This window comes from Pezoporus wallicus, unplaced genomic scaffold (genome assembly GCF_028554395.1).
Source record: "Pezoporus wallicus isolate ANWC-B61680 ecotype Strahan unplaced genomic scaffold, APGP_CSIRO_Pwel_v1 contig_10790, whole genome shotgun sequence".
Lineage (NCBI taxonomy): Eukaryota > Metazoa > Chordata > Aves > Psittaciformes > Psittacidae > Pezoporus > Pezoporus wallicus.
Genome location: NW_026640522.1, coordinates 32,910 through 59,000, shown reverse-complemented (window position 1 = coordinate 59,000; position 26,091 = coordinate 32,910). Strand labels below are relative to the sequence as shown.

General features: G+C 50.6%; 1 protein-coding gene across 3 annotated transcripts in view; it reads left to right on the top strand.

Annotated features, from left to right (window-relative positions):
- RABL6 (RAB, member RAS oncogene family like 6) overlaps positions 1-23,321 on the top strand; it is a 53,595-nt gene extending 30,274 nt beyond the window's left edge. For 2 of the 3 annotated variants that reach the window (XM_057419280.1, XM_057419278.1), the window contains 8 exons: positions 6,277-6,632; positions 9,079-9,244; positions 16,034-16,249; positions 16,873-17,221; positions 18,988-19,159; positions 20,594-20,637; positions 21,216-21,390; positions 21,682-23,321. In XM_057419280.1, coding sequence (XP_057275263.1) covers positions 6,277-6,632; positions 9,079-9,244; positions 16,034-16,249; positions 16,873-17,221; positions 18,988-19,159; positions 20,594-20,637; positions 21,216-21,390; positions 21,682-21,788 — 1,585 coding nt within the window. In that variant the 3' untranslated portion in view covers positions 21,789-23,321. Of the gene's footprint in view, positions 1-6,276; positions 6,633-9,078; positions 9,245-16,033; positions 16,250-16,872; positions 17,222-18,987; positions 19,160-20,593; positions 20,638-21,215 lie in introns of all 3 variants that reach the window. The other variant, XM_057419279.1, reaches the window with a different exon arrangement.
- The last annotated feature ends 2,770 nt before the right edge of the window (positions 23,322-26,091 follow it).

Below are 26,091 nucleotides of genomic sequence, written 5' to 3'. Positions count from 1 at the left end.
TTTTTTTTTTACTCTCCTCTGAATTTATACTTCATGTGCTCATTTTTTCCATCTGTAGTTGTCCCCAGCTTATCTTCTGGCACAGGGAAGACTTTTTTATGTCCAGCATGCCTGTTCCCTCACTGCGTGGTGCACATGGAGGAACAGCTTTCGGGGAACACTGTGGAAGCTCTTCCTGCATATTCGTGGTCTTTTCAGGAGTCAGCTACTGGTGGAAACATTTGCAGAGGGCAATAGAAGCAGGTTTCATGTATGGTTTTCATGAGCTTTTCTGTTTGGCTGCATTTTTTCTAGTATTACTCTTCTATTAATATCAAAAGACATTTAATTTCAAGGGTGAAGTCATCAACTCTCTTCGAATATAACTCTGCTCCCCCCCCCCAAATGAATATGTTAGTCAAAAGGAATACTGAAGTTATTCCTTGTGAGAAATCCTATCTTCTTTCGCACTTAGTGTTGAGAAGCTTCAGGAAGTTGTCTCCTGTGAACCTCTGTGACTGCGATTTGTAACGCGTGAGCTCCAACTTCTTCACAGGAGTGAACTTCTTCACATAAGGAATGAGTTTTCAGATTGTTTACTCCATGTGTTTAAGAGCTCTTGAGAAAACTGTCAGTCAGGCTTTGTAAAACTATATCCAAAGCATGTGGGATGAACTTCATCTGAAAAGCATCTGAATGAACTTCACATTATCTGAGCATGATCCAGGCTACAACTTCTGCAGAGGCAGACCTGTCCCAGGTTTGCCATGTGATGGAAGTCCTTCTGCCTGCTTTCCATACGGCTGTCACCTGCAACATCAGGTCACCCTGGATAGCCAAGTGCTACTGTCCAGCAAGGAAAGATCACAGAATTGTAGAATCATTTATTTGGAAAAGACCTTTAAGATCATCGAGTCCAAATGTTAAACCAGCCAAGGCCGCCTCTAAGCCATGTCCCTGAGTATCACATCTGAATGTTTATTCAGTCCCTTCTGGAATGATGACTCCACCATGTCCCTGGGCAGCCTTTTCCAGTGCTTGACAACCCTCTTGGTGAAGACATTTCTCCTAATACCCAATCTAATCCTCCCCTGGTATAACTGGAGGCCATTTCCTCTCGTTGTATGGATAATGGACCAGTGACTACAGAAAGGCATTTGTGCTCTCCTAATGAAGAGTCTTCTTTTGGGTGACACACTCTCTGCATTAGGCAGCTCTGTTCACTGCACAGCCATTGGGTGGTAGTGGGGGTTTATTTGCTGTTTGTTTCTTCTGCATTGAGCACAGATTGTAATATTGGGAAGACAGAAAGAAGGAGAAAGTTCTTCCCTGTGAGGGTGCTGAGGCGCTGGCACAGGGTGCCCAGAGAAGCTGAGGCTGCCCCATCCCTGGCAGTGTTCAAAGCCAGGTTGGACACAGGGGCTTGGAGCAAGCTGCTCTAGTGGAAGGTGCCCCTGCCCACAGACAGGGTTGAGCTTTAAGGTCCCTTCCAACCCAGACCAGTCTGGGATTCTAAGACCATGGTGCTGAGTAACCTCAGCACTATCTGGCAGGAGAACCTGCTGCTAGAGCTGTTCTCTTGTATCTTCAGCTCTGTTGAAGTACACGTGGAATCACAGCAGCTAAAGGCTGAATGGCCAGTTAAGAAAGCAAAGCCACTTTGGTTTCCCTTCCCCCTGCCCCACCTCTATCATGTCTGCTTGCTGTAAATCACTGTTGCCATCAGTTCAGGAGCCAGTGTGTACTCAATGGACTCCAGGTCATGTTTTTGTGTGTGGCAGCATTAACTATTAATTGTAACTAAGCCTGTCATCATTGCTATTGCTAGAGAGTGGGAGAACATGGAGTGTGTCCAGTGTGTTGTGCACGTGGGAAAGTCCTGCTGCATCAATTTTGGGTCAAGTGGAAAACCTGAGGAGCTCTTGGGGAGGAACTGTGCTCTGCAGGGCCTGGGCACCAGGATTCAACCCCACTTGGCAACTGATTTCACATTCAGGGACCTGGCCTTAGGGGGAATGAGGTTCAGTACCTTTAATGAGCCCAAACCAAACATGTGGCAATGTATAACCTTCAATAACCCCAGTTAAAGTGATGTCACACAGCCTATTAGTCTTCATTTTCACAGTTAATGAAATAGCCCAAAGCCCTCCTTGCCACCTGAAAGACACTGGAAAAATCGATCACAGCACGTTAGAACCAGGAGCCAAAATGCTTCAGGCTGCTCCCGTCTTCAGTGGTAAATGAGTATGAACACTGGTAGGAGCTGTGAGGCTGACAAGTCCTTGTGTGGCTGTTGTGTTTGCTTTGGGAGCAGTGGCACTGACCTCAGGCCCTGATGAGGTTCTGCTCCCGCAGAGCATGTTCATCTTTAATATTGCATAAAGTCTCCTCTTGCGAGAGCTCCATCAGGCAGTGTGAGCACATGGGCTTGTTACTCTGTCTGAAATGGAACGACTGGAGGGTAACAAGGGGCCACGTAGGTAAGCACAAACAACCCATTTGCACTTGGGTGGCACATCTGCTGTCTGTATCCCAATGGAACAAGTGTACTCAGGTCATAGTATGTGACACCCATCTTGTGCTTGTAATAGGACCCAGTCTACTGCCCCAAGTGTGTACATGAAGCTGTTTCACAGTAAGATTGAGTCCTTTTGTGAAGGATGACAAAAAAGCTAAAATAAGGAGCGCAGTGGCCAGATTGTACAGCATATGAGATAAAGCAGGCACGTGGTAGGTTTGGTCTGCTGTGTTCCCAAAACAGCCCCGCGTGTGCCTCTGAAGAGTGTGTGTAAAGCCAGAGAAAGCTTTCATGCATTATGTAGTATTATCCGAGTGTGGAGGATGCTCAGACACCTCCACCCTGAAAATTACTGAGAGCTGCTGGCAGCACTCATGGATGCTGTTTTTCCACTCACCTCTTTCATGGCAGAAGATCTGAATATGAGCTCAGCAGAGTTGGATGATGCAGCCCATGTAAAACCTGGAGCACATCATTCTGAGTTCCCCAGTGTCATGGCACACAGCACACAGGTTGGCCCACGTGTCTGGCTGGAGATGGGGAAGGTGACACAAAGCACACGTGCCACAGCTCTCTGTGGTGCTTTGCTGGGGTAGGAGCCCATCTTGTGGTGTCCCAAATAACCATTGTATCTTCCTACTAAAAATAACTTGCTGTCTCTTGTTCTTGTGCCCTTCACATAAAGTAGGTGAGCAAGGCTCAGGCACACAGGTGCAGAAGCAGCCTGCATGTGTGTTGCCTCCAGACTAGCTGACCTCTTTATACTACAGTTACGGAGCATTTTTGTCCCTCCATCTCTTAAAATTCCTGTGTTTCTGCAGGAGGAACAGGTGGTAGTCACAGCCTCCTTCCCTCTGGAGCTGGCTGCTTGCCTAGAACAAAGCAGGTTGTTTCCAAAATGGGCAGCTTTGGTAATGCAGAGTACAGTAAATCTTCACGTACCCTGATATTGTAAAGAATGTCCTGTGCTTTGTTAGGTCCAGCTTTAAGTACCCTTTGAGCTACATATTTGGTATCCTAAAATGACTGTATGCATACTCTGTGTATACTTCATACAGGATCCTTAGTCTTCAGCAGACAATTGTCTTCCCCTGCCCGAGTCACCCGCTTGCCATGTTGGTGGGATCCAGTGTCCTGATCAGACTCAGAGGCTGTTTGGTTCTGTTTTCATGTAGTGTTGGTGTCTTAGGTGCTTACACAGACAGCTGGGGAGCTCAGCTCAGCCAGAAGAGTGAGCAGCCCTGGCATCAGCATCTTGGATGCTGGATGCAGCAGTGACCAAACTTTCAGGTCTTACAGCCGGGGTTGCTGCTGCTATAATCAGGAACAAGGGTGAATGCAGATGCACTGGCAGGGAATCCCATGTCTTCACAGCTGGGAGGCAGGAGTCTTTAACCCTGAGTAGGGCCTGGGAGGAGAAGGAATGAGTGCCACAAAGCAGAGCTGTCCAGCCCTCCTGCCTTTGACTCACCGGGATCAGAGCCCAGAGGGGAGGGTTGACAAGACTGAGCACCCAGTGCTTCTGGCATGGAGCTGCAAGCCACACACTCTGCAGGTGAGTGTGGTGAATGGCTCTTCAGGCCACAGCAATTCTGTGGGCAAAGAGCATTCCTTTTGGACAACATCTGAGTGGCAGGAACACTTGGCTTATCCTTCCCTCATCCCAGACGCCCTGTGTGCTCTCCCTGGAGGGATGCTGAGCTGCCTGTGGTGACCCTTCCTCAGGAGACGAGCAATGTGCAGCTGCTCGGCCCTGCAGCACCATGGCAGAGATGTATTGGAAACACACAGTTATATTCTGGTGGTGTGGATGACGTATTGTGCACCTCCCAAACAAACCTGTTGCAGTCTCCACATGGCTCAGTGCCAGAATTAAAGTCCTTTCTGTTTTCTCTTTGGTGTATGACAAATCCATGCATCATTTTAGTGGAATGTTGTTGCACAGCTCACCCCAGCTACCTGTTCCCTGGGAGGAAGGATGCTGGAATGGATGCTCTAATCTCAGCTCTGCCAGGAGCTTGTTTTCTTAGAGCCAGTCTGCTGCATGGGATGAGCAGGTACGCCTTGCCCCAGTCCTGGTGGAAGCATCAGTGAGGCTACCATAGCGGGCACTGGTGCAGGTGCCTTGGCAGTGGTGTGACAGCCAGGCCTCCTTGCTGCTCCTCCCAGGCATCACTGTGATTACAGCCTTTAGTCCTGTCTTGAGTGGTGAGTGAGGAGAGTCCTGGCCGTTCTCATGTTGTGAACCTGGAGTGGGAGCCCTTGTTTCCTCGCCCTTAAGCAGACGAGTTTCCTTTGTACTGTTGAGTTTCTTCCTATTTCTCTTATTCAGGATCATCCAGTTCTTCCTATATCTTGTCCCTGCTCTCCTCTTTGCTAATGTTGCCTCCCATCTTCATGAGCAATTCCCTGGTCTCTGCTGCTTCACTTGAGGTACATTTCAAGGCCAGTCCTTGAGGAACTCTACCAAGGATTTCTCTCCTGGCTAATACTGCTTTTTAATGCTGCCCTTTATCTCTACTTCAGCCAGTTCCTTAGTCGAGAACTGTTGGGTTTCCAGCTCAAGTAGCAGCTTCCTGGGGATGTTGTTCTCCAGGGCTCCAGACACTGCTGGTCACAAAGTGTATTAGTTTGTTCTTTAAAAGTATATCAGGTTGCTCCTTAAAATAGGAAATGATATCTCAAAGGGGGTTAGAGTCTTTTAGCCCCTGCTGTTTGCTTCTGCTCTGTAGTCATTCCAGTGAAGGTGTCTGGCTCAAGGTCATATTCTATGTGGGAGAGGAGCCTTTATTTTAACATCCTCCTTGCCTGGAGCATGGCTGACTCTCTCTTGCAGAAACAGTTGAACCCAGAGCCTCTGTGCACCAGGTCATTGGGCTTAATGAGATAAGGGGTGAGACCATGACCCCTTTTATACATGGTGCTTCACTTTGGGTGTCCTCTTTACATCTCTCAGATGTGCGGCATGTGGCAGATCTCATTTCGAAACCACTTCACGGTAAGAGCCTGTCTTTCTGTTGGTGTTTCTTTGCATACAGCTTATGAAAAGACCTCTCTCCGAGAGGGCTGCAGGAGGAGGCTGCAGAAAGGATAGAGCATTTCACCCTGTCTGCTGGTGTAGGCTTTAATGCTCTTCTAGGCAGCAATCCAGCCAGGACCACAATGGCTTCAGAGCTTCTGTTGCTTGGCTCTGCTGCCTCCCACACAGAGTGGGAGTGCATGCAGGGAGTCAGCCTGTGTGTCTGCAAATGCAAGAAGGATCATTGCAGTCAGTCCTCTGTGAGCCCTCTGCATAGCTCTTTTCTTTTGACGTTCAAGGATTCTCCTCTCAACCCCGTTCTTGGCTGAAAGAAGAGGTTTTTATAGCGTTTGAGTTTTCTTTAACACTCTTCTCTTCTGCACAGTCTAAAAATGTGCCATTACTGTAGCGCTGCCTCCCTTGGAGACATATGTCCAAGAACTGGTTTAAGGTTGTGTTTCAAGCTCTGGCATGTTGCTATAGTCTGTCTATCCAGGGAGTTCCCAGTAGCGTTGCAAATACAGGTTTCATCCTGCAGTACAACACAGGTTGGGATTCTCCACACCTTGATGCAAATGGAGTGACTTTAGCTCATGTGAGTGAACCAGGTTTACTGTGGCCTGGGGAGTCGCAGCATCACTGACAGCAGACCCACACCCTCCAAGCTCAGCACATGGCTCAAGCAGCCCAGCGTCATGCTGAGGGCTCTGTTGAGCATGTTTTCTCCTTTCCTTATGTTCTCAATTTATCTTCCCTGCAGCTTCCTTGAAATGATGGAAGCCCGAAGTCAAGGACACACGTCACCACTAACAACCAACGGGCAAAGCCCCTCCTCTGGCTCCCAGTCACCCATCGTACCTCCGAGCTCCACATCAACAGCCAGCTCCAGCCCGGGCACCCCACAGCCGCAGCCACTTCCCACAAGCTCCACCATCTCTCCTGAACCCCCCCCATCCTTTTCACCAGTGCCTGCGCCTGAGGCCCTGCAGCCACATGCACCTCCTGCAGCCGCAGTCCCCCCAGCACCTCCGGCTGCTGCCCCACCACCCAAGCGCAGCATCATTTCCCGTCTGTTTGGGACGTCTCCTGCGCCAGACCCCTCTCCTCCCCAGCCAGGTAGGTTGCTGGATGCAGGGTCTAAGCCAGAGTGTCACCCCTGGGCTTTTCTGTGCTTGGATGGGGACTATGTCCAGCCAGCTGGGTGGCTTCAGGAGGAAGGCACTGAGCATGCAGAAAACACTAATAAAATAATTGTCAGCTTCTTGCCAGCCTCTTTAATCATAGAATCATATCATAGGATCCCAGACTGGTTTGTGTTGGAAGGGACCTTAAAGCTCATCCAGTTCCAACCCCTGCCACGGGCAGGGACCCCGTCCACTAGAGCAGCTTGCTCCAAGCCCCTGTGTCCAACCTGGCCTTGAACACTGCCAGGGATGGGGCAGCCACAGCTTCTCTGGGCACCCTGTGCCAGCGCCTCAGCACCCTCACAGGGAAGAGCTTCTGCCTAAGAGCTCATCTCAGTCTCCCCTCTGGCAGGTTAAAGCCATTCCCCCTTGGCCTGTCCCTACAGGCCCTTGGCCAAAGCCCATCACTTGAATAGCGTTAGAGGAGCTATTTGTAGCTCAGTCTTCACAAAAGTGTGGCAACCCAAAGGGGCTCCTGTGTGTTAATGCAGAGCAACAGAGTGCTGGTTTTAAAGGTTATTCAGCCAGAAGTGATCATGTCAGTGCAGGCTCTGCAGCAGTTCTCCTCCAGGGGAATCTGCTCCTTTAGAGATGGTCTGAGGAGGAGGTCACCCGCCTCAGCTTCTCCCTTAGTGCCAACACACAATGGAGCAGAGGAGCACAGTATTCAGCCTGAGCCCTGCTGGATGAAGTTGCAGGGCAGAAGCATTGAGGGGGGTTGTAATTTTACTGATCCAGACTTCAATTTGCCTGTCACATTGACTTTGTTGGCAGAGCTAACTGGAGCTGCAGAGCTGGAACTGCCTAAAGATCAGTAGCGTGACATGGTTTGAATCCCCCTTTGGAAATACCTTCCCTCTCAAACTGTCAATTCCTAGAGCTCACAGCACTCTCCAGACACCCACAGCATGAAAGGAGGAGGTGCTGGAACACGATTTGCAGCTTCACATGTTGAAATCCTCAGGTTTAGATCTGCATACAACAGTCTGCAGCCATGAACCTGCTAGCAGATACGACACAGTGCACCCAGAGGTTATGGCTCTTCCTACCCAGAAATATACAGGAGCAAGTCCCTTGTCAATAAAACCCCCTTTCATATTGGTATAGAGAAATCAGAAAAGTGTCTCCTGCCAGTATTGCAGTCGTTGGGGTTTGCTGCTTTTTTAAAATCTCACTTAGCTGAAGAATTGCTTTAGACTGGTGACTGCAGCCCCGCTATCTCAAGGGTGCTTTTTAGCAGGGTTGCAAAACGCAGGAAAAGCTGATCTGTCAGTGGTAGTGGGTTTATGTAGCGTGCCAAGGGTCTGCACCTCTGCAAAACATACCCTGCAGAACTCCCTGCATAGCCAGGGAGTAGCTAATGGGAAATCACTTGAACAATCACTGTCACAAAGTACTACTTGGTTTTTATGGCAGCTGCTGTTTAAGCTTTGCCTTGAAGTGTTGCAGGAATAATTCTTTTGGCTGTGTTTTAGCTCACACCAACGCTGCTCTGTGGCATTAGTAATAGTGTTATTGATATGCAAAAGTGATCTGAAAGCTATGCTAGTAGAACAAAATCTAGAAAAAGATACACAGCTTCACCCAAAGGAACAGAGCTGGATGTGAAGTGCGGCATGGACAGGAGAAACTGCAAACTGAAAAGGTTCATGGCTTCACGCTTCTTGGTTCTGCTCCTTTCATGAGTTTTTATCCTGATACCTTGAATATAAGTAAAAGTGTCTCTACAAATAAGCTATATTAAAGCATGTCTGTTTGCAGTAGCTCTTGAGCTTTTGGTTACACAGTTTTTGGTTTGCATTTAAAAACACCATGCGAAGGATTCTGACTGTGACGGTTCCAGTTGAAGAAGCAGGAGGTAAGTGGGTGAACTGAACAGTCTGGGAAAGGCAACCGAATCCTGAAGGGGCAGCACACAGGAGCACTGCACACAGCATTGCTGTGAGAGGCTGCATTGGACGGGGCTTGGAGCAACGTGCTCTAGTAGAAGTTGTCTCTGTCCATGGAAGGGGTTGGAACTGAATGACCTTCATGGTCCCTTCCAACCCAAACCAGGCTGGGGTTCCATGCAAGCCTGTTGGTGGCATAGGCAGTTGCAGCATTCCCTACAGAGCAGTCAGCTGCACTGATAGCCTTCGGAGGCCCGTGCGTCAGCCAGGTGCATTTGAAACCACAGTGGCCATGTGTGGTCTCTTGAGTGCCTTCCTGCAAGATCAGACTGGTTTGAGTATCCTGTTCACATCCTTCCTCTTCCCTTGCTGTGTAGCCAAGGTCCTGCTCTGTAGCTGCTGCCACCCTGCGCAGGATAGATCTGTAAAAAGCAAATTTGTCTTGCTTGTGGTGAGCCGTGTGGTTTACAAGTGTTGTTGCCAATGCAGACCCTGCTGCTGCCACTCCTCCTCCCCACCCTGAAGCACCTGCAAAGGTACAGAGCGTGGAAGACTTTGTTCCTGATGACAGCCTGGACCACAGCTTTCTAGAAGATCCAGCCCCACAGAAGGACAGAGGGAAACCGCAGGCTAAACACCGTGTCGATAGTGAAAGGTAAGGAAAGGGGAAGGAGGGAGGTTGAGACAGGGACGTACCCGGATGTGCACTCTGAGGAGTCAGGCCGGGGTAACCTGTTGTAACTGTTCAGAAAGGGTTGCAGAGCAAATAACTGCCCCTAAAGCCTTTCTGGCTGTGGTGTAGTCAGTCATAGAGTTCCCTGTCTCCCATTTCATGACACGCACTGCTCCTTGGGAATGAGGAACAGCAGTAAGAGCTAGTTATCACCTTCCTGGGTTTGCTGTCTTGCTTTCATGTTCAGTGTTAAACCACTGGGATGTTCTGGGTCAGGAAGGGATTTGCCTTCTGGAACACAGTGCAAGGATATTATGCTTTTGCTTAATGAATACTTCCCAGTGCAGAGGCCCAGTGCATGGCCAAGCTCCTTCCTGGCCTGGTACTGCCATTCCTGAGACTTTATAAAGGGGTTTGTGTTTGTTAGAGGACACCTGGGGGGCACACAGTGGGATTCCAGAAGGAAGGATAGAGAGGGTCGTGCTCCCTTGGGAGTGTCACTCCCTGCTTGCCCGCAGCCTTCAGAAAAGTCCTAGAGAGAGCCTTCCCTTTTTTTATGTCCATTTCTAATGTTCCTTCCCGGCATTTTCTCTCTAAACTGGAGACATGGATTTGATGGATGGACTATTTGGTGGATAAGGAATTGGTTGGATGGTTGCATCCAGAGAGTAGTGGTCAGTGGCTCGGTGTCTGTAGCAGATCGATGCTGACTGGTGTCTCTCAGGGCTCTGTGTTTGCACCAGTACTGTTTAATATCCATCCATGACATGGGCAGTGGGATCCAGCACCCTCAGTAAGTTTGCAGATGACACAAAGCTGCGTGGTGCCGTTGAAATGGCTGAGGGACAGGGTAACATCCAGAGGGACTTGGACAAGCTGGAGAAGTGGGCCCATGTTAATGCCATGAGGTTCAGTGAGGCCACAGGCAAGGTCCTGGACACAGGTCAGGGCAACCCCCAGTATCACAGAATCATAGAATAGGGGGATGGATGGATTGAGCGTGCTTGTGAAGAAAAAGATTTGGAGGTGTTGGGTGAGGAGAAGCTCCCTGTGACCCAGCCTCAGTGTGCGCTTGAGCCCAGTAACCCCCTGTGCTGGGCTGCACCCCCAGAGAGTGAGCAGCAGCTGAGGGAGGGGATCCTGCCCCTCTGCTGCAATCTGGGGAGACCCCCCCTTGCAGTCCTGATCCAGCTCTGAGGCAGCAACACAAGAGGGACGTGGAGCTGTTGGAGCGAGGCCAGAGGAGGCCATGGAGATGCTGCGAGGGCTGGAGCAGCTCTGCTCTGGAGCCAGGCTGAGAGAGCTGGGCTGGGTCAGCCTGGAGAAGAGAAGGCTCCTGAAGGGGAGACCTGAGAGCAGCTCCAGTGCCTAAAGGGGCTGCAGGAAAGCTGGAGAGGGGCTTGGGACAAGGGATGTAGGGACAGGCCAAGGGGAATGGCTTTAACCTGCCCAAGGGGAGACTGGGATGAGCTCTTAGGCAGAAGCTCTTCCCTGGGAGGGTGCTGAGGCGCTGGCACAGGGTGCCCAGAGAAGCTGTGGCTGCCCCATCCCTGGCAGTGTTCAAGGCCAGGTTGGACACAGGGGCTTGGAGCAAGCTGCTCTAGTGGAAGGTGTCCCTGGCCATGGCAGGGGTTGGAGCTGGAGGAGCTTTAAGGCCCCTTCAGCCCAAGCCAGTCTGGGATTCCATCTCTTTAGAGCTCTGCTCTAAGCCGGATTTTTTTTCTTTCGTTTGTTTTGTGGGGTTTTTTTTTTTACCTTTTCTTGGCTTTGATTTTTTTTTAAAAAAAAAAAAACAACTGGCACTTTAAAGGTGACTTAAGTGTCCCACAGGATCTGCATCCCTCAGCTCAGAATGGAGCTTGCCTCATGCCTCTTGTCATCACAGTGATGGCACTGCAATTGCCAGTTTGCTTCTGGCAATTGCAGCCCCATGATGTCCAGGAGCAATGTAAGAGTTCTGTAAGCACCACCTCTAAACCAGCTTCTACTGCAGGGAGTGTGTTGTTGTAGTTGCAACAAAATCTGCTGCTGCTGACATTTATCTTTGATTTAAAGAATACAGAAGTGGCTGTGAAGCCGCCCAAATCCAATGGAGGCTTTACTGGGTTTAAAAATGAAATAACTGGAAACCTGAGAACATACTGGAGAGTTGTGTTCATGTCTCCTGATTGCTTTTAAGCAGATACCTCAGTGTTCAGCTCACTCAGCTTGCCAGCAGTTTTTGTGGGTGTGCTGTAACCATGTGTATGCTCCAGATGGCTCCAAGTGCCATTGAAGGTGTGGCAGAAGAATGGGCTGTTTTGAGAAGTTGTGAGGTTACTTCTCTTACCCAAGTAAGAGGAATTGCCTTGCTGTCTGTAAGCAAGAGCCTTGCAGTTAGCTCATGTGCGAGTGCCTTAGTGCTCTGTGCATTGCACTTGTGCAGCAGAGACCAGTTACAGTCACAGAATCACAGCCAGGTTGAGGTTGGAAAGCTCTGGAGTCATCCTGCTCAGCCAGGGCCACCCAGGACCATTTCAGATGGCTTTTCAATATCTCCATGGATGGAGAATCCACAGCCTCACTGGGAACCTGTGCCAGTGCTAAGTCACCCTCACGGTGGAAAAAGTGTTTCCTGATTTTCATAGGGACCTCCTGTGTTTCAGTTTGTGCTCCTTGACTCGTCCCATCATTGGGCAGCACTGAAAGGAGCCTGGCTCCTTCTTCCTGCACCCTCCTTCAGGTATTTAAATACATTTGTAAGGTCCCCCTCAAGCCTTCTCTTCTCTGGGCTAGGCAGTTGCAGCTCTCACGTGCGAGAGCCTTTCCTCATGCGAGAGCTGCTCCAGTCACTTCATAATCTTCATGGCCCTCTATTGGGCTCTCTCCAGTCCAGGTCCATGTCTCTTGTACTGAGGATCACCCAGAACTGAACACAGCACTCCAGGTGTGGCTGGGCAGAGGGCAGGGATCACCTGTCTCGACCTGGGGTGATACTGTGCCTAATGCAGCCCAGGAGACTCTTGGCCTTCACTGCAGCAGTGGCACCTTGCTGACTTATGTTCAACTTGATGGCCACCAGGACACCCAGCCCCTCTTCTGCCAAGCTGCTTTCCAGCAGAGTTCCCCTCAGCATGTCTTGGTGCATGGGGTTCTTCCTCCCCAGGTGCAGGACTTTCAACCTCCTGGCTGAACTGCTGGAGGTTCCTGTAGCCCATTTCTCCACCCTGGCAAGGTCCCTCTGGTGGCACCATGACCCTCTGGTGTACCAGTCACTGCTCCTAGTTTGGAGTCATCTGCAGAGGGTATACACTGCCCTATCATCCAGATCATTAATGAAGATGCTAAACACGACTGGGCCCTTGTTCATCCCTGCTGCACACTGCGAGTTACTGGCCTCCAGCTGGACTTTGTGTCACTGATCACCATACTCTGGGCTCTGTCATTCAACCAGTTTCCAGACACTATGGTGTCACCTTTACCTGTCCTCTCTTTAATCCTGTCCCACACGCTCCCAGTTCCCTCGGACATCCCCAGGCAGAGCTCCGTGCATTGCACTCACTGGTCATTGACATAGAGGGTGACTCCTTGGGGAGAGGAGTGGGTCTTGTCCTGTTGGAAGCAGGGTGTTCTGCTTTGTGACTGAGCTGCTGCTCATGTCAGGCCTGGGCTTGCTTCCATGTGCAACTTGTTTCTGAGCTTCGGAAAGAGGTTTGGAAGTCTGGGATTTCTCATCCATCTTGTTGACATTGGAGGTTTGTTCACAGTGATGCCTGGTGAACTTCTCCCATTCCCTGCTCCGTAACATCTCTAAACAATGGAGCAGGAGTTGACATGGAGCAGTAATGTTACAAAAAAAGCACTTCTTTGTTTCTCAAGCATGCTGTCAGTGAGGGAATGTGCTCCTGCCTGTGGGACAAGGCTACTCTTGCCCAAAGATCAGGCAGCTGCTGAGACTTTCAGCATTTACTGACATCTCTTGGAGCTGCTATAACTAAATCCCAGCACAGATCTACAGAGATGGATGGAGTCCTGGGTTTTGTTTAATGGTGTGTTATGGTTCTCTAGCTTGCAATAAAGACAGCTCCCAAATCAGTTCCTTCACCAGCTCATTAGGAAGGCAGTTCCAGCTGCTGGTTTGCTGTTCAGGAACCTAATTTGCTGCTCTTCAGTTTGATCCCCTGAGCCAGTGGGTATGTGACTGCACTGGAGGAGCTAATCTGGCACCAGGGTCTCCCCTCTTCCCCACTGCTGAGTTAGGCTGGCTGAGGTCCATGGGTGGGCTGTAGATGTCTGCAAGCAAGGTTGTGCTTACAGGATTCTTCATCTGTCTTCTCAGCATCACTAGATGTTTATCTTAGCCATGGATAAGTCCTTACCTCTGAAGGGCTTTGAGCTGGCTCTTTGCTTTAATGGCATCTGGGTTTGTTTTGACAATCACTCTATTGGTACCTTGCTGCACTAGACCAAGAGAGAGAAGCTGAGGACACCGGTTCACAACAGGACACCTCCATCTCCTAGAATACAGCCAGGCAGCTCATCCTGCAGTGTGTGATTGCCTCACTTTATCTGCTGCTTTAGGGTTTGGGTTTTTCCTTGTTCTCTAGCCCCAAAACCCGATGTACCCAGAGGATCCTGCTGGCTCTGTGGCCACACGGCAGGGCTGGTGGAACACAGTCCGTTCAGGTTTGGGACCATGCACTTGTGTTGCAGCAGGGTTTGTTCATCACCAGCGTGAAGGAGACCCCAGCATGCTCTTGATCAGTAGCTCAGCCACAGGCCTTGGCAAGCTCAGGCATTTTTGGTGGGTACCTGCACCTGCAAACGTGTTGTTTTAACACTAACACAGGCTTGGCACCACAAAAGGCATTGGAGAGAGTGGTGCAATGTGGTTGGGTTTGCGTGCTCTGGATTCCTTCCAGCTGGAGCCTTAGGACCACAGCCTGGTACTAACTCTGCATTGTTCATAGTGCAGCAGTGGTTTTTCTGAGGGGTGCGCACTCCGTGGCTTTGCTCTGAAGCTGTCACTCCACCCTTTGTGTGTGAGTTGGAGATGGAGGCAGTGCATTCCCTGCAAGGGGAGGTGATCCGCTTTGTGCGGGTGTGTGAACACACACGGACATCCTGTTCAGACTGGGAATGCTTTACAGGCTGGAGATCTCACATGGTGTGTGGTAGGACAGTGGCAGCAATCTCTGAAGAGTCCCAGTGCTTAATGGAGCACTGCATTGTTAGAGAAATGCAGTGTCACTGGTTCAGAATAACATCCTGCCATTTTTAGGACACAATCCATTTTACTTTCCAGCACATTTCCAGAGGAACCCTACCAGTGTTCTGCAGACCACAGAAGTCACTCACTTGTCATTCCTCCAGCCTTGGCTGCTGCTTTGGGCACCAGTTTCTTTCCTCCTTTGTGTGGGACAGGCTGTGTGCCTCCTCTCTGGTGGCTCAGAATGAGAGCAGCAGTGTTTTATGAAGGGGCTCTTCAGCAGCCTGCTCTGCTTGGCTGGGAGCTGTGCTGGGAGCAGGGGGAGCCACACCAAAAGCAGAAGGAGAGAGAGGGTGTTAGCCCTGATCCAAGCACTGACCCAAACAAGCATTGGTTGTAATCCCTTTCAATGTGCTGTGCTGGTTGTCGTGTGGTGTCCCAGATGTCACAAATGACAACATTACCTGGTGGCAGATGTATTAATTCTTTAACCCATAAACCAGTAACTGGCCATAAGAAGAACCAGGCTGAGTAATAACAATCATCTGGACTGTGTTCAGGCCTCAGCACTTCTCATCCCATCAGCACATCATCCTCCACTGCCTCTTCCAGTGCTGACTATGTGCTAGTGACTGGGAGCAGCACCTTCATCCAGATTAAGGATTTTAGGTTTTGATGATTCATTTGATGCCTCTAAAATGGGATGTGGTCCAAGCTATCATCTCGGTTTTTGGTCTCTGTGTACAAATGAAGCTGTGTTTGTACAATCCAAATGAAGTCATTAAAAGGACAGTGACTCTTCTGCGGCTTGTCAGAAGGAGCTGGGTATCTGCTGCACATAAAGCAAGTAGAACGAGGAAAGGCTCATCTGCTGAGGCTGGGGAAAACATCTGTATTCCTGACATGAGCAAATCCTTCTGAAAGTATTAAAGTTGCTGAGTCCTGAGGACATTGAGAAAAGAATCCTCAGCTAATTTCAGCTGCAAAGCTCTTTATCAGTCTGCCTCTGAGCACGTAACCGTGTTGCATGCAGGGAGCCTGACAGACTCCCAGCTCTGAAAGTGTGTCCTTAGGTGAATTTAATTTGGGGAATGTCAAAGCCTGGTTGTGGTGGCAGGTACCTGCCTGCTTCAGGGAGCACAAGAGACACAGAAATAAACCCAGCAATCTAACAGCTGTAAGTGAATTCCCCAGCAGTGGCAGTGTCTGATCAGGTTTAATTACAGGCTGTGGGCTTTAAGGCAGGCAGCTCCCGTGGTTTGATCGATCCTTGCATGTTGGACCGGAGATCTTCCAGCAGAGCTGGAGCAATGGGCAGCTCTGAAGCTCAGCTTTTCCAGCCACTCTTTGACACATCCAATCGTGGCCCATTTTGTAGAGGGTTTGTGCCACGGCTGCAGCTCATGCAGATCAGGTCTGAAGGGGCCAGTGGCTGGGTGGTGCAGTGTCACTGCCCTGGGATGAGGGATGTGGACGTGCAGTTGGCTGGAAAAGCCAGGCAAGCGGCAGTCTGCTTTCCAGGGGAGGTCTGTCTGTCCCAGCACATCCTGGGGTGCTCTGTCTGATCCTTGCCTATTCTGCAGTGATGGAGAGGCCCCTGGGGGGAATCCCATGGTGGCAGGCTTCCAAGATGACCTGGATCTGGATGACAAGATCCCCAGCAGACCCATTCTGGCAGCAGAACGGGTGCCGAGCAAGAATGTCACCCTCTCCAGTGAGGAAGAGGAAGAAGAGGTGAAGGACTCTAAGGTCATTCCCACACCTAATGAAGACACCAACGCAGAGCAGGAAAAAAAAAGGTACAAAGCACAGGCTGAAGCATGGGGTTGTGCTGGCAAAGGGGCCTCTCCTCAATCCTGCCACTGGCTTCTGGGCATCCTTTGGGGAGTCTTGGTGTGTGTGCCTTCAGCTGTAAACTGGGCTGTGTTTTCTTTAGCTGGGCCTGTTCTGTGCTGTGTTTTCTGCACCACACCTAGGCAGCATGCCCTTGAGCACTGTGCTCCTGTCACTGGAACATTTCTGCTTGGGAATGGCCCAGCCTTTTCCTCCAGTTTGAACAGAGGCTGGAACTGAGCACCTCAATATCTGTTCATAGCTGAGTGAGGAGGACAGAGGTGAAGGAAGTCATTCACCACACCCTGTGCAGGAGAATGATGAACTGGATCATGTTCTCCACATACCACATCCTGTATGTGATAGGCATGGGCCAGCTGGTGCAGACACCTCTGCATCAGCATCCACAGGGGCTTGAGGGCTATTTTCAGCCTGAGTGGTATGTGTTTGACCAGCCACCCCCCTAGGATGAACTACCTCTGCTGTGGAGATGCAGCCCTGAGGCAGGCTCAGTTACTAATTAGTCACTGTGTTTTGCTTCACAGAATGGGGGTGGACAGGCTCTGACAACTTGTTTCCTTCTTCTCAGGTCTTCCAGAAATCCTCTGAAACCACAGAGTGAAGCCGTTTTGACCAAAGCAATGGACCCAAAGCCTCCTGACTCTTTACCTCCACGTTCTGGGTCTGAAAGAAACAGCAGCAGCAGGGTCCACACCAGCCTGCCAGCTGCTGCTGCTGCAGCCCCAGCAGCAGTCCAGGCCCCAAAGACCACTTCCCAAAGCAAAGGACACGCTCTCAAGCAGAAAGTGGTCAAAGAGGAAAAGCCTGAAGAGTCTGACAGTGATCAAGAGGGACCAATAGCTACTCAGATGCTCTCATTTGTTATGGATGACCCGGACTTCGAAAGTGAGGATTCTGACAGCCAGAAGAAGAAAATGGTAAATAACATGCATGAATTGCTGTGTGCTGCTGTCAAGCTGAGCTTGAAGTGTTGAGGCATCTCATGAGCAGAGCTTTCATCTGCTCACCCATCTCTCAGAGGCGCTCACAGCACCTCAGGTGCTAAGCAACCTGTAGAGATTGATTTAAGCACGAACCCACTAATGCTGTGACTGTTGAAACCACACGGCAACAAGGTTTGTGCTTACGGCTTTTAGTATGCTGTTTATTCTCAGTAGGGCCAAAGTGGTGTCAGTCCAGCAGTGTGCAAGGTATAAAATACAAAGCTCTAATAGGTTCTCACCCAAGGTTTAACATGTAGAAGTATGTATGTGCCAGAGGGTGAGCTCCCTACAGCAATCAAAAGGCTGTAACAAGAATTGTTTGGCAAAGCTGCTTCCTGAAGTAGGAAAATCTAGGAAGGAGTTTCCAGTGTAGCCAGGTTGGCTGTAATGTCTCTGTGACGTTCAGCATGTGGACAGCTGCTCAAAGGCATGGTGCAGCAGGAGTCCCCTCTGCACCCACTGGGTGTTATAGATGGAGAAAACACAAGTATCTTCTCTGGGCTGATAGGAGCCTGCTGCCTCTGTGGCTGGAAATATCCCTGCTTTCAGTGATCTGTACTCACAGACAGCAAAGCAATCCCTAGAAACTGTTAGCCATGATTTGAGATGGGACTCCTGGTGTCTGGGGTGTTCAGGAGTGTTGGATGTGTTTGCATCATTCCAGAGTCCTGCAGAAAGGATGGTTGTCCCAGTTTTTTTGCCCTTGCCTATGTGTCGTGCTGTTTATTAAGTAGTTTTCCATTCATTTTGCATTTCCAGTACCTACTTCTCTTGGCACTTTAATGTGAAAGCAAAAGTATTTGGAACAAGTTTACTTCTCTTCACATGCAGTGATGAAAACAGGATCTGTGAGGGAGCTTTGCCATTGCAGCAGTGCAGGGAGATGCCCCACAGCCTGAATGCTTGACACCTACAAGGCTTACTGGTCAAGCAGAGCAGTAAAACACCACCATCAGCAGGGAGGAAGGAGCATTGCTCAGACCAGCAGCAGAGCAAGGCCGTGTTTGGGCAGTATGGAGGATAGAAAGAAAGGGTGGTTAGTGAATTCTGGAGAGGATCAGTTGGCAGGAATCACCAGATCGTTAAACTCCATTTCCATCCCCATCATGCTGAAACAGAGGATTTTTGGGTGATAGCCAGTCTCTGCAGCATCCTATTTATTTAGCCCACAGTGAAGAGGCAAATGTGCCCTGGAAGCACATTCCCTTTTGACTCGATGAGGGGAGATACTCTGCAAACACACCACGTCCTTGGCCCTACTGGAGGTTTCTTCTCATTCAGGAGACCCCACAGAGCTACACAGCAACAAGGTTTTGTCTGTTAGGTCTGGAGGCGAGTTCTCAGCCCATTAGATTTGATTTGAGGTGCCTCTCCAGGGCAGTTAGAGGCTGCTGCTGTCATGCTAACAGAGTTGAAGGTCTCATTTAATGCCTTTACGTCAGGAATTAGATTTTGGTAGCAGGAATGTTACATTGCCAGAGCACACTGCCAGTACGAGTGCTACTGAGGCGTTTTACCAAGGCAAGAAATAGATAGAGCTTATGAGATCAGGAGCATCGATTTCCAGGCAGTAACAGCTCAGTTCAGCTGCCATTTCCTTCCCTCCTCCCTGCCTGCTGACATCTGATGTCTTGTGTGCAAAACGCTGAGAGATTTGGGTTGAAAACCTGTGGGTGTTGTCTGCCTCTTCTTGTCTCCAGGATGAATTCCCAGTCCGGGAAGATCTCTCTGAACTATCGGATGATGATACCTCGTTGGCAAAGCCACCCCAGGCTGTGAAAGCAACAGTCCACTCCTTTAAACTGAAAAACGACTCAGATCTCTTTGGTTTGGGTTTGGAAGAAGCTGGTCCCAAGGAGAGCAGTGAGGAAGGTAAAGGTCACCCCTTATTTCCACTCTCCCTGGTTTTGCTTGTCAGGCTTCTGTTTTATCCAGAATGGTTCCAAGGGTGTAAGAAAATCAATTTGCACTAAATAAAATAGCCTGTAGGGTCATGCAGTTCCTCGTGTGAGTCTCTAATGGGGTTTAACACAGCATAAATACCTTTATTTAAGTTTTTCCCCATGGGGAGCAGGGGAACTTGGCTTATCCATAGCAACCACCATGGACTATTTTGGTCCCAGCTGGAAGCAGAGCACATCCTTCACAAGCTGCTTCTGCATAAGGCTTCCTGCTTTACACTGCCTGCCTGGGAAGTGGTGCTCAGCACCACAGTGTCCACCCCCTCAAAGATTTGGATCAACTTCAGGAAGATGCTCTGATACTCCTTGCCAATTTGCTCTTCCATTTTTGGGAAGGGCGAGGTGGGATTTTGATCACAACCTGATCACAAGCATTCCTCAGACTTTCCTGCCCTCCCCATCCCCTGAGGGTACAACTCATACCCACAGAAATACTTTCTGCTGTCTTGGCATTACTGCAAAGCAGCTTCCTATAGATCTGCCCCTGATGTCACCACAGAAGATGGGAAGTTAAAGGCTTAAGTGGGGAACAAAGCTGTAAGCAGCACCAGAGAGAGACCTTTTTGAGTAACTATTCCAAAAGTATAAGCAAGGTGCCACAGGCTGTGGTGGCTTTATCAGCTTGAGCTTTGACTTACTGAACAGTGCAGCTTGAAATAGCTGGAAGTGCGTCTGCAGAGGTCCAGATCAATAACTGAACTTCAGTTTAGCATCTTTAATAATTCAGTGTGGGTTCTTTCTATCTCCTCTTTCTCAAATAATTGCATCAGCGAGCTGGGGCTTTACCAGCAGTTAGACTTCCCCAGGGCTGACTTGTATTTACAGATCAACTGAGTAAAAAAGTGTGTAGGTAAGACTGACAGATGACAGGATAATACCGCATGTGAAATGTGGTGCAGTTATAAAGCCTCCTATGTATCAGCCAAGTAAATACTCTCCTGATCAAGGGGGGTTTGTGCAAAGGCAGTGGACAGTCAGCAGTCAAAGCAGCAGCCAGGTCATCACTCACAGTAACCTGAGAAATGTTTTGACAGTGATGAACACTGAGGTTCATTTAATACTGTGAAGGCAGCCACCCTGTAGAGGAGGGCTGCAGCACTGACACTTTGGCCTCGTGCTGATAAAATTTCCATACACAGTGACTGCTGGCCTGTCACGGCCCTCCCACTGCTGATGCTATGGCCTGAGTGGTTCTTCCATCACTAGCTGAACTCCCGGAAGCACAAACCAACCCTAATCATCCCAGGATTCTGTGAGTCTCAGGAATTGGGACAGGGCAGAATTGCTTCTCTTCTGGTTCAGTTGATTAAAACCAATATTGTTTGGTTTTTTTTTGTTTGAACAGATAAACAAAAGGAGAAAAAGAAGAAGAAAAAGAAAAGCAAAGAGGTACTGTTGGATTCCTCAGAGCTGATCTGCCATATTATCTACTGCTAAGGAGGGGGGTGGCCTTCCACAGTGCACTCTGTGCCTGGTGGACTTCCTTCTGTTCTCCCATCCTACAACCAGACCTGTGCCTCCCAGGCTCTAAAAACAAGCTTTTAGAAGAGCTGAATTTTGAGCAGGGAGCGTGTGACTTTGTACAATACAGGGTTAAACAGAGCCACGCATCTCGGCTGGGCTGAGTCCATTGGGAGCACCGTGGCTTTCTCCAAGCAGAGGGGTGTCTCAGAGGCAGCGAGGGGAGTCTGCAGGAGGCTTTGTCTTTGGCATTTCTGCCTGTCCAATACTGTGGTATTGTCGGGCACGAACAGCCTGACAGACCACTACTATGTATAAACCAGATGGTCTTTGCTCTGTTCTGTCCAAACTCGCAGAAGGGTCTTCTGGAATGAACTCCAAGCCAGCCCTGGTAGTAGATGCTTCACCCTAAGTCAGGTTCCCATCAGAGCCAAGTTCCAGGGTGAGGTATGCTGGTTACTGGCATGCTCAGAGGATTTGCTAATGAAAATGCTCTCCTTTTGCAGGAGGAAGAGAAATCTGCAAAAAAGAAGAGCAAACACAAGAAAAGCAAAGAGAAGGAGGAGAGCAAAGAGGAGAAGAAGAAAAAGAAAAAGAAGAGCAAGGAGAAAAGCAGCGAGATAGATGAACTTGAGGCTTTCCTGGGAGGAGGAGGAGCCAGCATGAGCAAGCCTGGAGGAGGTGGGGACTATGAGGAGCTGTAGGTGGCTGCTGCGTGGCAGACTCCCAGTCGTGCCGTCTCCATCTTTCCATAGGAGTCACACCAGGACGGGTGCAGATCTGTGAAGCTTTGGCTGTTTGCCCAATATTCTCTGAAACCAGAGTTGGCAAAACAAAAGCTTCACATCTGCGGGCGCTGTTCTGGTGCGTTCCTTACACAAAGCAAATCCAGCTGAGATGTACTTGAGTAAGGGGATGGTTCAGGGCCCAGCTCCCAGGCCCGCTTCCAGGCTGTTGTTTTTCTCCTTCCAGAGATGCCCTGTGGGAAGCTGGCAGGTGTGGGAGGAGAAGGGGACCTGCTGCCTGCTCTGCCCCAGCTATATTCTACTCCTGCACACCTGAAATTCCTGTCTTGTTAAGAGGAGTGCAACAAAACATGCCGCATGAATGCATCGCGCTCGCCTGTCTCAAGTCTTTAACTTTCTGTCCTTCCTATTTTTGTAATGAGAAAGGTGGTGTCGGCCATTGCTCCACTCAACAGTTGCTGAGCTTTAAATGGAGCAGATCATGCTATGGTGGTGCACACAGCAGCCGCAGGGCCAGAGCGAGAGAGAGTGAGTGTGATTTTTGGAGTCCTTTGATCGGGACCTTTCTGCACAGCAGCTTAATCAGCACTCACTCATGCTGCTGTTGGCATTCATGAAGCCCCTTTGATTTCCGTGGCCCCAGTGTCTCAGACACTACACGTAAGCTGCTATGCAGTTTGGGAAAACAATGCAAAGTGCAAAGCTAACCTGAAAAAGAGAGAGAAGAATCAGTGCTTTTCTGCATTTCCCACCCTTGGATTTACGTACAGTAGAATCCCCTCCCTTCAGTACCTCTCAGGGACATGACTCTCGTGAAAATGAAGATATCCAGAGCTTCAGAACTGTCTCCAGGGAGGTGTTAGCATGGCAAGGCATATGCTTCTCAGGCATCTTACAGTGTTGCTGTAAAACCCTGGCTGCCTCTATGCTGAGGGACAAGCACTGCAGCTCAGCCAGTATCTGTCCTGGGCCAGCGCCTGTCCATCCTACAGCCGCGTGCCCTGGGCCCAGCCTCCAGCCACCAACGTGCTACCTTCCCCTGCAAGTGGAGAGCATCCTCCAAGCCCCTGCCTGTGGGAAGCCATAGTCTCTGCTTTGAACCCAAACCAGTGGGTTGGTACCCACGGCTCAGGAGCCGTGGGAGCCGTTGGATGGGCTCTGCAGGCCCTTCACACTCGCCTGTGTCCCAGTGAGCTGCCCCTGTCTTTGATGGAGCTTGTGATTTCTTTGCACCCCTTTTGGTCTGGTTCCGGTGTCCCTTTCACAGCTCAGGTGGTGAAGCTCCCCCCAGGTACTGTGCATTCCATGACTCTGTTGCTTGCAGGTTGATTTGAGGTTTGGTTTTGTTCCCACCATCACCTTTTTGTTGTAAAATGTCAGCCATGGAATTCAAACTGGGTTTTCCTTCTACATCCCTGTAAAGCAAGGTGTCCGTTAGATCCATGATCCATTCCAGAGCTGTCTTGACCAGCAGACAGTTCACTGCTCCATTATTCTTTTTCCTTCCCCCCCCAGCCTCCAAAACGCACTTGTAACTCTTTCCCTATAAAACAAACTGGGTTTTTTGCTGCATGAGCAGTGTATCATTCAGGTCTGTTTGCCAGGAGCATTTGCCTCCTTCTGTGAGCATTACATTTCACATGACGCTGTAGGGAAATTGCATGGGACAGTTCAAATTTTGCACGTCTGGGGACATAAAAGGGGATTGGGATGTGACTGGGTTGCAAAAGGTCAGGCAGGAGCTGGAGCCTCAGCTGGCTGCATTCCTGAGAGCACTTCTGTTATGTGAACGTTTTGGGTCATGTTCCATTTTGCATCAAAAAAGCCTGGTACAGTCCATCCTGACTATAAAGCTCTGTTGTACAACTGCCTCTGACATCTTCTTCTCCACCACAAGCCTGTCTGCCTGGGTGCAGGAGCTGCTGATCTCCAGGACTCATGCACACAAGGGCACCCCACTCCTGCCCTGCTCTCACGTTCTTACACTTCATGGAATGGGGCACTCAATTAAAAATGGTTAAAACAGCCCAAAAGGTGAACATAAAACCCATGAGTTCTTTCCCCAGACTCCTGTGAGCTGTTGTCTCACACAGAGGAAGAGAGGGAGCTCAGCTCTGCTTCCGTGTGCGTGCAGCTCTTGGCGAGAAGGCTCTGAGCCCCCTGGAAGCACCGACGTGGGCATTGGTTTGTCTTTCACCTGGGCCAGATTTGAGCGCCACGGGAGCCTTTACACTCCTTGTAGCTCCTGTTCCTTGTCAGCCCAAGGAGCCGTGAGGAAAACAAGAGATGAGTCACTGTGTTCAAAATACTCCTCTGAAAGAGAAAAGCAGATGCAGGAGCTCTCTTCACTTGCACTGGAGCCCCAGGAGGGTGCTGCCATGTTTTGGCTTCAGCAGTAAGGCCAGAGCAGTCCCACCCTGGAAGTGAAGCGGGAGCATGCAAGGGAATAGCAGGAAAAAAAGTGCATTTTAGGCTTGGATTTCTCCCTTTTTCAGGAACGCTGAATGCAGCTGGGACTGCAGCATGAGGTGTAATCCCATGCCAGCAAGCAGAAGTGAGGGGGGAAAGAAACAGACTGAGCTCGGCTCTCCCATGCCCAGTCTTTGAATAAGCTAAATATAAAAAGCACGTGTGTGCCTGTTGTTATGGGGAAGCTTCTGCAGGATCACATGGATCTAAATAGTTCCTGTGAGCATCTCTAGAGGTACCAGCGTGGAAGCTTTGGGGTTTATCAGTCATCCAAAGAAAAGAACTTGAGGGCTGAGGAGCTGCGGGTTCTCGTGGTGAACCCAGAGCTGATGTTGGACCAGGTTGTGCTTGGTTTAGAGCAGCAGGAGGGAGAAGTGCAGGCTTATCTGCAGTGTGGAGAGCCCCATCCTTGAGGCTGCTGCTCTTCTGCCTCCACGCCAGACCCACGGGCCCCTCAGCCACAGTGCGGTTGCATCTTGGCTTCCACCGTGCCAGCTTGAAGGTGGAGCGTTCATGATCAGTCATTGAGGTACCTCCGAGGTCCGCAGCTGGGATTGCTCGGGAATTGCTGCAGGGGGAGCAGCCTCCATGCGCTCAGGCATCAGGCTGGGCTGGCAGCCATCGGGGAGGAGAAGGGACCCGTCTGCAGGACACTGTCTGCTTTGGGGACACCGTGTGTAGCGTCCCAGTGGGAAAAGCAGAGGCTGTGCTGCTGGTTGGAGACATGACTGGAGCTGTGCGCGCAGGGTTTGAGCAGGGAGGGTTCCCCGCGCTGGGATCCGGCGTCACACTGAGCAGCTCCTGTCTCTTGGCAACTCGGTGTGTGACTTGCTGCGGCTGCTGCAACGAGACGTGGGTGAAGGCACCCTCCGGAGCAGAGGGATGCTCCGATATGCACTGGCATGCAGCCCAGCATTTAGCAGGACACGGAATGACTGCAGGACTTGGAACCTCGAGTGCTCTTGGACAAACACGTGGCAGAGGCAAAGCTGGGGCAGGCAGAGCTGACGGGAGGGCAGTGAGCAGGCAGGGAGTGGCTGGGGCAAGGGGGCTGATGGCTCTTCTGCCTGCCGCTGCCTGCAGCTTCCCCTTCCTGCTGCATGGAGAGGCCGTTAGCACGTCGTGTCCTTCTGGGGTGCCCCGGAGATTGAAACAAGTGATGCTGGGGAATTCCCGCAGTACGATGGGCTCAGGGACCGCCTGCTGTAACCAAGCAACAGCCTCAATCATGGCATAATATAATTAATCCGGTGATGGCTCAGTCTGCTGCTTAATGATAGCAGGGCTTGAGCCTCCTTGACTTGTGGGTTTGCGTCCAAAACAAGCCTTCAGTGCCTCAGGGATGCCAGACGTGTCCCTGGCCCTAGGGCAGCTCACAGGGAGCATCCAGCCTTCAGCCACACCGCAGGGGAGCTGCTGAGCAGGGGGAAATGATCCCCTGGCACCATCAGGCAGTGGCTGTAGCCGGCGGGTCCCGCAGGCTTGGGCAGACCTTGGTCGGGTGCGATGCGGTGTCGTTGGCTCAAGCTGCAGCTTCGGGCATGGAGCAGCCTTTGGGAACCCAGAGCACACTGGTGGCTTAGAGCAGGAGGTTCCCTGTGCGTGCTTGGGCTCTGCTAGGGCTGTACGTGGGATACTGCCTGTGGGCACGTCAGCTTCTGAGCCCACTAAAACCAGTGATCTCCAAATAGGTGGCAGCAAGGAGGGAAGCGGTGTGGCTGTCCGTCACTGCAGAGCTGAGATGAGGGGAGGAGGATGCTGTGTCCTGCAGTGCCAGCCATTGACTGCTCTGGGAGAGCAAGTCTTGGCCTGGGGGAGCTCTGCTTGTGCTGAGGTCCCTGAGCAGGCTGGGAAGAGGCTTTTCCCGGAGCTGGGAAGAGAAACCCTCCTTGTGCCATTGGCAGGCAGCGGCTCCAAGCAGGGGTGCGCAGTGGTGGCCTCGAGCTCTGCCCGTGCTGCAGTCATGGCCCAGCATGAGAAGGTTGGTTCATGCGTCACTGCGGGTGCCAGTGGCTCCAGGGTACGGTGCTGCTGGCGAGTGGCATCACTTGGGAGGCTGCCCAGTGCTGGTGCTGCCCGGGTACAGCTCCATCACACACCAGGGCTGTGTCACGCTGGCCAGGCAGCACCAGATCCCTCCCACCACTACCATGGGGGGTGAGGGCAC